The sequence below is a fragment of the Bombus impatiens genome, unplaced genomic scaffold, assembly GCF_000188095.3.
Source record: "Bombus impatiens unplaced genomic scaffold, BIMP_2.2 scf_0151, whole genome shotgun sequence".
NCBI lineage: Eukaryota > Metazoa > Arthropoda > Insecta > Hymenoptera > Apidae > Bombus > Bombus impatiens.
Window position 1 is genome coordinate 975,971 of NT_176570.1, and position 10,309 is coordinate 986,279.

The following is a 10,309-nucleotide window of genomic DNA, read 5'->3' on the forward strand; positions in this document are numbered from 1 at the left end:
GATTTATGGGAAGTTTGACAGTGTAAAAATATACAGAATGCAGATAGTATGCAAAGATACGTATAAAATGTCCAATGTACAGCGCATGCTATGATATCTAGTGAGTTAAAGAGATCTAGATTTAGCTTCCACTCTTTCAGTTGCATTTTAAAAAATCTAAAGTTGCATACACATTCGCAGTCTAATAACGATATATAACGACAAAAGCATAGGACAAATAAGTTGCAATTATTTCTGTTTTATTTATTATCGAATTCGAACCGAAATCTGGAAACTTAAGGGAGTTACACGATCTTGTGTAACAACAACGAAACCAAGTGATTTTTATGAATTTTTCTTTGGACTAACTACTGATTATATGGAAATAGAGCTTTTGTAGTGATGATGTAAATAGATAGTCTTGGAATGCAATCTCAAGTATGTGATTTAAATGTAACTTCGTTTCGTTAAAACACTGACAAATATTAAAAATCGAAAATCGAAATATCAGAAGAACTTTCTTTGTGCAAAAGCATAACATTTTCTTCCATTTTCTATTCTCATTTCTTCATTCTTCTCGCGCGAAACTATTGTCAATTTTCCATTGATTAATTTGTCAATCATTCGATCGTTCGATCGAACGAGATCCCATTATGTCACACTATTTTTCTAGTAACAGTTCTGTATTACCACTTTAACGAAAAAAATTTGAAACGATGACAGGTTCGAGATGATCATGATATCCCTCTTTATTCTGACCTTCCTGTATTGGATAACTGCTGCGTTGGACGTGAGAATAAATGGTCAGCTCGAATTGGAGAGGAAATATTGGAACCAGTACGATCCCACATTGATCGCCGAAGGAATTTACTGTCTGGCAACGATAATGGCCTTCCTGAAATTATTGTACATCTGTCAGTTGGACTATCATCTGGGCCCACTTCAACTTTCTCTCGGGCAAATGATCAAGGACGTTGTCAAATTCATCATTCTCTTCAGCATAATCATTTTTGCATTTACCGCTGGTAATACTCGTAATTTATCAAAGTTTCTTTTTCTATAAGTCAGCGCTTACTTTCTTCTTTGTATATGATCTATACGATATTTCCGGTTTAAATTTATACCGAAAATAAAAATTATTTCTCTGGAAATATTCGACATAGAAATTGTTCGATTTCGCGGGCTGAAATTAGACGAATGATCGAATTAATAGAGCAATTGATGTTAAATAGAAATATATCGAGATTTATTCGGGAAATTTATTAAAATTTGTCAAATAGAAAGTTCAAGTTCCTCAGATAAAGTTCGGCGTATTTAGTAAGGTTGGACAAAATTGACGCTGGAAAATATCTGATCTGTAAATTGTAAGCATAAGATTTGTTCGTCGATATTGTAGAAAATTAATAATGGAATTGTTTGTCATTGTCGCTCCTTTAGGCACGTGTAAACTTTATCAGTATTACGAGGATATGGTTCAAATCGACGATGAATCGAAAATCAAGACCCAACAGGTCAGCTCGTTCGTTAATTTCTCAGCCACCTTGAAGACTCTTTTCTGGGCACTTTTTTGCATGAGCCCCATCGAAAGCGCTGATGTGATAATTGAGAACCTTCCGGGAGAATCGGAGAACGAGACCATCATCAATCATCACACGTTCACGGAGGTTATCGGCTATATAGCCTTCGCCGGTAATACGCTTATCTAAATTTCCTTTTCGCTTCGTCGGGAAATCCAGATAAAGTTCACTTGAAATTCCAGTCTTTGTCTTCTAGAACGATATTTCCATTTATTAATCACTTTAAACTCTAACATTGTAGTTTGTAATTTATAACATTACCAATGGTCGTACCGTTTTAATACCTGACAAATAAAACTAAAGTAAAGTGAAATACTCACGAAAAATGGGGAAAAAATAGGAAAAATAAATATGTATATTTATATGATATTACGTTTAATTTTAACATTTACTTTACATTTGCTTTTAATTTTTGTTCAATTTCTTAGAATAGGAAAATTTGCAAATTTTTTCTTTTAGGAGGAAGGCGGGATATAGGATAATATTTAAAAAATCTCCTGCTATTTTTCCACCTTAAATTACTAGTGGAAAATGAGTAATAAACATCTAAAATCTTTTTACTGAACACAGTCTGTAACATACAAAATTTAAAAGAGATTAAAGTACATTTAAAATACGCGAAAGGAGATACCACGTTAAAATGTGGATGACATTATGGGAAAGGAATACAAAACAATTTATTACGGCTTTAATTAAATTTCATATTAAATATCATTCTGCCTTCCAGTTTAATGAAACAGAAATATATGTATGAATTTCGCGTATAATTTATAGGTAGTTAAAGGATCGTTAATGTATTAAAATAAAGTAAATTTTAACATTTTCACAATCAAGAGAAAAATACCTTCCAAACATAAATGAGATAAATAATACATATATTATTTATCTTTTATTATTGATTTTTAAAACAAAACTTTCATTATATCATTTTTGGAAAATTATTCCCAAAAGTATCTTTCATTTAACGATAGATTTTTGCTCTTCTTGTGCTCTGAATAACTCCACTGTGATTTCTCTTTTTCAGGATTCACCTTCATCGGTGTGATCGTGATACTGAACATGCTAATTGCATGCATGTCCAACACGTTGACGGAAGTCACAGAGAACGTGATCGTGGAATGGACATTCGGGCGAACTGAAGTTCGAAAGACAATCGATAGTTGCTTTTTAACTCGCAAACAGTAGATTCTAGGATCAAACTAATTAAATATCCGCTTTTCAGACTTACGTCGATTTCATGCTCACGACTACGCTCCCACCGCCATTTAACATTATTCCAACGTACGTTGGTATTCAACCGATCGTCGAGTACCTGAAAATATGGCTGAAACCAACGTCAAACAAGCGTGCACGATGGGATCCACATCACTGTTTTTATATCGTTAGTAAATTTAGCGTTTAGTAAAAGTTTCAGCGCTGTTAGTACAAATATACAAATAACGTTTTTGTATATTTTGTATCTTGAACAATTTGAAGGAAGACAAGCTTACCGCTTCTTTAGAAGTATCAGGTTGTCCGAAATGGAATGTCTCTTTCGTTTTATAAGGAAATAATAGATGCACGTTTTTGTTTTTATTTCCAGTAGAAGAAAATGGATCATACGTGATTCAATAAAATAATATAAAACAGAAGATATCGTGCATCTATTTTTGTTTTATAAAACGGAAGAAACTCTTGGGACAACCTGAAACTTGCTTTTATTATTTGTGACCAAGAGTCTTCTACTAGTATATTGAAATGAGGAAATCGCAGGTCACTGAATCATTTATTATGGTCATATTTATGTTTTGTAAATATACATTTATCGATTAAGAAATTCTTTTTACGAAGAAGATCTTCTAACGTTGTTTAAACTGGACTTCGAGTGAATTTTGAAACTTATTCTTAATATGTATTTAAATTCGTGGCTGCAAGCTCCTTTAATTTAAGCTTGAGTTCGATTAGTCTGTTCAGAACACGCAATCCCTTTAACGATATTTCTTCTCGATACAAAATATTTCATAATATGAACATAATCGACGTAACGATGAATTTTAAATAACAATGAGCATCAATTGGGTACGAGAAGAAAAGAAAAGTTGGACAATCCTCTTGTCTTGCTGTTACAAATGAAGACTGCAAGGGAAGTACATCATAAATCACGTTTTCCATTTTTCACAGGAGAAAAGTTTCACAGTTCGGTAATTCCGTATTACCAAAATTGTTCCCTTACTTGATTTACACTCCATTTTCTTCACAATGTTAAAAAATGCCATTTGTCGTAATAAAATTAGAATAATTAAATCGCCTTTAAATTACCCTGGCTACCTTACAAAACATCGCCAATCTGTCGGCTAATTTGAAAAGAATTACATCTTTAAAAACGTATTTATGATGCTCCTCTTTCCTTCGATCTTCAAATATATTTTGCCGCTAAGAGCAGTGCATTCTCTACTTGTTGGCAGGAAACTTTAACGGAGGAAAACAACGATGAGTTCTCGATAGTGATGTCCCAGTTGGTACAGCGTTACTTCCGGAAAAAGGATAAAAAAATGGAGGAGAACGAGGTGGAGAAGGTAACGAAAGAGATCGCGGAGCTGAGAAATCTTCTAAGAGACGCTCTCACCACTGTTTGATGAAACAATCAACGAGGCCAAATTGATTTCTATGAGCTTCCCGCCGAGCTACTTGACGAGCAACCGTCGACTATCTTAACGCCGAACGAGCCAAACAAAAACGTCGTTTTCTCTTCTCGTGCGCGACACGTGGGCGCGGAATCGTCGAACGAAGATCGTAATTAGTAGATAGATCGAAGAGAAATATCACAGTCTTGGGAAAGCACTGGCAGTCTGCGCGTGAATTCAATTCACTGTATTGGCGAAGAGCGCAAAGCATTCGTCAAACGAAGAAAGAATTTCTTCCGGCTTCATCGATCCTCGAGATTCCTCGAAGGAATTCCACGCTCTTTTCTTATTCAAGATTCCTGCTTTTTGTTTGAATATCTTTGACGAGAACAGAGATTGAAATGTTGCGAAGGTCGTAGCTAAACGATGCAAGTAATAAGAAAACGATCGAAATTAAGGATAAAGATGAATTATTCTAATCAACTGTAGCTATAGCGGATGTCTTGTGCAATAAAACGTATTTTCAGTGCCGATGATTTGCCGATGTATTATTCATGCATAAATTCGGCCTTCTTATTATCATAGCACGTCCGGTTGTTTCAGCGAAATGGAAATTTTCCATTACTACGTGACGTTTTCACGATGTGGAAAGTCTGGAAATGTTATTAGCTTTGTTACGATGAAAACGTGAGCTCGTTTGATGCGTGCCATACATTACGCTGTAATAATACGTATACAGAAGGATACGTGTAATCCGTCATTGGCAAAATTCACACTCGTGCGAATCATTAAATTTGCTTTTTTTTTTTTTGAACATTTACGGAATACTGTTCCTCTTTTCATGCAAGTTCAAACGTTGTCCACAACGTGTAATATCGTAGAAATTAGTCGTAGTTGACGGGAAAGGCGAATCTGTTGAATATATCTCCCCCGTTCTTTCTTCCAATTTTAAATTCAAATCCGAAAATAAATCTCTGGCCAGTAGTTTCATTGGTTTTATATATTTTCTTTTTTTTTTCCCCAGTTTCATAACATAAATTCTATAACGCAAATAGTACTTTAATTCCGTTCGGTGGAATACCGTTGCGTTTTACTCGCATATTCTATTTCTCTGTCCTATTTCGATTTCTGTTTGCCAGCTTCGCAAATAAATTCACCCGGCGTACACGGCGTCTCGTTGGAAACATTAATCGTGTTGAAAAATCCCATTAACGAAACGGTTGCAGCTTCTGTTACTGTAAGAATTCGCCGGTAGTATCGACATGAATTTATTTAGAACGTCAGCCGCCGCAAATGAAACAGAGAAACCACTTCCAGGATCCATCCATATCAACTAAGTGGGAGGAATCTAATCCTGTGGTCGTTGCGTGAAGCCTATTTCCTGTGGCGAGCCCGTGGATGAAAGAAAACGTATTTATACGAGGTAGGAAAGAACGCGCGCACTCTACCAGGAACATCTAGAAACCCCGTGAATAAGAGGGTTTAACGACCCTTCGCAGTCTTGCGGAATATTCAGGACCCTATGACGACGATTTTTCTGTCCGTCTTGTAAGAAAAGACGGCTTAAAAGCTCTTTCCGCTAGAGAGCTTCGCCTCTTCGGTTGTTTCGATCTCGAAAAGCGTAGCACAGCTACAGGGTGAAATATCCCTGGCGGAGAATTATGGGTAAAGAGCGATAATGTTGGCAGAAATTAAAATATTTGTCAAATACAGCGTGAAAGGAAATAGGAAAATTTATAACGCGCATTAAAATTGAATGCACTTTTCGTCAAAATTACGCTTCTTAACGTATCAGGGAATAAAACGATGGAACCATAAAACGTTGACAGAAATTGAAATTTCTCGAGCGGAATATATGTAGGTTTCTGATGTTGTAAAAACCATACTTGTTGATGTAGCAGAAAATACAACGGTGGGACCGTAACGTTGACAGAAATTGAAATTTCTCGAGCGAAATATATAGTAGCTTTCAATTGTTGGAGGATCATGCTTGTTAATGTATTAGAGAATAAATCGATGAGACTGTAACTGATGACAGAAATTGGAATTTCTTAAAAACGATGTAGCTTTCTTTTGTTTGAAGAAATGAAAATTATATTAAGGCCGAGAGTATATTCTTTGGGAAAATTATAGCTCTATAACAAGGGATAATTCACAGCAATTAACATGACCGAAGAGTTGTCATAGAAGATATTTCAGATATAATTCATTCAGAAATTTTCTTCCTCTTCGTTAAATTTTAAGTGAATATTAATAAAACATAGCATTACATCTAAATGAAAAACCAGGGATAAATAGCTTACATTCCATCGAATAACCCAAAAGAAAATGTAAAATGTGAACTTTGTCATCTAATTCTTTTATCGATGGACCTTTCGATCACCACCACCACTTTCGACAAATAAATTTTTCGACGGAAGTCGCAATTCATTTTTCTTTCTTCCTTTATTAAATAACATTATTTACGAAACAAAATTTGATGTTCAATTTTAGGAAAATGCCATTAACTTCTTCGCTCGTCGAACAATTCATTACATCGGCGAATGTCGGAGCTGCTGTACGTAATCAAATCAAAGGAAGAAACTTGGCTGTGGAAAACTTCTCGCCTCATAAAATATCGCCTCTCGATGGAATCCGTGAAATATTCTTTTAATTCCTGGCCGTATCAAACCAACGTGTCAACGTCAATTACTCAACCCCTTCAATCGTCTCCACCATGTTGAAAGCGCTTCGGGCAAATTGAAATCAACGTCGACGTAAAATGTAAACACCATTAACTGTAAAACGCTGTAACCAAGGGCAACGTGTTCGCCGAGCGAGCAAACCCCCGGAAATCGTATCAATCGATCGACGTCAGGAGCCAGGTAATGATTTGAGAAAGAGAAAGGTAAAAAGTTTAAAAATAGAAAAAATATGAAGAAAGGAAAAACGTGTCGCAGGAAGCGTAATACGGGGATATAAGAATATAAACAGAGCACTCGAACGAATCGATACTCGAGCAGAAGTGAACCGAAGACTCGCCAGAGAAGTGAACTCGACCGTCTGAAATTGTCCTGGCGTCAGCTTTTTCTTTTTTCTTCGTTCTTCGTGACATAATATCAACATTTAAACAACGAAATTGGTCGCGCAGCTGGATAAGCGATATTCGATATAACGAGACGCGTTCGTGTATCCATTAGCTAGCCGTAATATTGTAGATGAGCCAACGTCATAAGTGACAGTAATCTAGGACGCTCGCCGCTTCCCTCGATTATTGCTTTATCGATAGAGCGTTCTTGACGCGAAAAGTTGCGATGGTTTCGCAATAGTTTGTATTAGATCACCGTTATATACGTAACAACATATTAGAATGATGAAGAAACAGTTACCGATATGGAGGATCATAGTGGCGCAGGTCAGCCCACTACTATTTCACGTAAAATAGATCTCGCAAAATTAGCCTGTTGATCGTTCTAAAAGATTATTGTTGTTCCTATCCCTTGAAAAATGAACTATATTCTTTCACCTAAAATTTCACTTCCACGTACATACACACACACGCGCCTCTTTATGTCATTTGTCGTTGGAGAATTTAAGTAGAAACTACAGCATATTGCGTCGCATTCTTTGAACGAAGACGTAAAAATTGCTTGAAACAAACTTTCAGTCCTTCGAAGTTTCAAGTTGTTAGTCACATCTTTCCACGGCTACGTTAACCGCAAGATATAAAATCGAGCGGACGAGATGAAGAAGAAGAGGGAAATAAGAGGGGCGAAAATAAAAAAAGAAAAGGAAAGACACAAATTAAAAAGGTCCACGCTGGCGATATTTCTCTCGGTATTATCTCCGATGCACCAACGACCACGGCAATAATTCTCATTTATGAGCAACGCGTGTACGATATATAAAAGTCCGGCCACTTATTTCGCCGTTTGGCGTTCCGATCGACATTCGCGTCGCGCCAGCTTTCGCTTGGTGAAATATAAAACGACCGTGGAAAGGTGCATGTCACGCACGCCGCACCCCAAAGCTTCTCTCACACCCTCTAAATCCCGACCTCGCTTTGACGAGGTCACTACGCGCGCAATTCGAGTCCTCAGAAATTGCCTCTTTTCCAGACGACCACACGATAGCAAGGATTACTGTTACCCGAGATAAGGGGCGGAAGAGACACTCGTTAAACGAGCGAGAAACTATGAACGAGGGATCTTGTTCGGTTCGAGGAAAATGGAAGAGGGGGGAGCTTCCAATTGGCCAACTTATTGAACTACACGTAGGGTAATTATGGGAGAAATGGACTGGCATTTTCTTTTGCAATGACCTTTGCCAGATAATATCGTGGAATTTATTAGTTACGAGATGCAGTACCGTGCAGACGATGCTTGCGACTTTACGAAACGAATCGACGATATTGTTAGTACATTTTTCAAGTGTTCGTAGCGAACGGTTGACTTGAAACGAACGAAGTTCCGAGAAAATCAACAGGCCTCGCTCGAGAAAGCTTCGAACTTCAAGCTGAACATTTAACGTGTAACTATTTTTCTAATACAAAAATATCGTACAATGTGTGCATTTTAACGAAGCAATAGAAAGTAGAGCATATTCCGCACGTTTTGTTCCAATTACAAGCGTAACTGCAGAAATCGTACCAATTGCGTGATGTAACAGCTTTCTGCAGATACGCGGAGGAATCCTTCTAAAATAAATTTTACCTCCAAATGGAAAGGATGTCGTTCCGCGTCTTCGTTTCAATGCGATAAAAAGAAACACACAGGGACAAGAAATAAAATAGAATACAAATAAGTATTCACCAGCGTTCCTCCACGACGGACGAACGATTTTAACCGACAACAGTGGCCAAGAGAATCTCGGCGATCGATTATAAAACGAAGAAACGATTAATGGATTGATGGAGAACATAGTAGAGCTAAAAGGATGACTACTAGTCAAAGGGACGCGAATCTGATTCGTTGTTTCTGATAGACCCAACACAGCCGTACGGATAACGTGTATAGTATCGGGGAGAAGGGCCCAGGAAACGTCGAGCTAACTACAGACAATGTCGCGAGAGCCGAGGCGCTGTCGGCTCCATCAATGCATTACCTGGTCCTTCAGGTAAATAGCTTTGCCGAAAAGACCTACGTGACCCTGGCTACGAGCGTCTGTAGATCCCGTGTGCAGTGGGCCTAGCAAAAGACAAGAGAGTGCAAAAACGGCCAGAGAGAGTCAGTCGAGAAGCAGCGTGCGAGCTGAGCGGATACGGAGTGTGAGTCGGCGTACGACGATATTGTAGTCTGTCCTTTTGTTATTAAATATCACTTATTAAAATACCTTAAACTTTAAACTCTACCATCATCACTTGTCCTTACTCTAAGAATCCACCGGTTACTACACGTGTATCGGTCAAAAACGTCGGTATGTACAAATAAAACAATATAGGAACGCGTGACGATAAACGACAGACAGATGACATTATTTGCGTGCCCCTATTGCCCGCCTCATTTGTCATTAATCATCTTCCCGGGCCTGCAGTAATTCGTGCTTCGTTAAACTCGTCAGTAGTATATCTCGTTACTGTTCAGACGAACTCGGCTACATCTAGTAGTAGCGGCTAGTAGAAATCAGACTGGCACGCGTATGTGCCATAAATATCGGACGACACTGATATTTCCAAGGGATATCGTTCGAATTAAATGGCTGGGAAATCGTAAAAATATTTACGCCGCCTTCTGATCCGACTTGTTTTTATACGCTACGATGCTTAATCGATATCGCCGCTGTTATAAGGACGGGCGAATGGAACAGCGTTAAAAAATAGACGGCATCGAGTTTATGGGATTTATACACATTATGGTGAAAAAAATAATGCATTTCGTGGTTCACGCGAGATTGTTTAACGGGTGATTCAGAGGAAAAATGGAAAAATTTGATGCTTGTTAGTGGTAAAGAAAAACCCGAAAAAAGCAGAGAAATAAGAATTAATATGAACGAAGCCATTATTCAAATAGTTTGTACGGAATTGTTGAGAGTTTATAAATGTGCACTACTGCTGTTTGTATTTTAATGATTGGGGAATGTCGTTCGTTTGTATTCTGGTTTCATTGGATTATTCACGAATAATTAAACGGGACGTGGTTTTTGTAAAGCTTTACAACGTTATGGCTCGGGTCT

At 37.6% G+C, this 10,309-nt stretch overlaps 1 protein-coding gene across 1 annotated transcript; it reads left to right on the forward strand.

The window, feature by feature from the left end:
- Positions 1-684: 684 nt before the first annotated feature.
- LOC100740768 (short transient receptor potential channel 4-like) lies at positions 685-5,022 on the forward strand. The gene is made up of 5 exons (XM_033319398.1): positions 685-1,004; positions 1,417-1,668; positions 2,557-2,696; positions 2,779-2,937; positions 4,001-5,022. Exons 1-5 carry the CDS (start codon positions 710-712, stop codon positions 4,169-4,171), a joined length of 1,017 nt encoding a protein of 338 aa, XP_033175289.1. The 5' UTR covers positions 685-709; the 3' UTR covers positions 4,172-5,022.
- Positions 5,023-10,309: the final 5,287 nt, after the last annotated feature.

Excerpts from the sequence above, each read along its gene's own strand:
- LOC100740768 (XM_033319398.1), top strand. The coding sequence starts at position 710 with ATGATCATGATATCCCTCTTTATTCTGACCTTCCTGTATTGGATAACT. Across the intron at positions 2,697-2,778 it reads GGACATTCGGGCGAACTGAA|ACTTACGTCGATTTCATGCT; the intron begins GTTCGAAAGACA and ends TCCGCTTTTCAG. Across the intron at positions 2,938-4,000 it reads CACATCACTGTTTTTATATC|GAAACTTTAACGGAGGAAAA; the intron begins GTTAGTAAATTT and ends ACTTGTTGGCAG.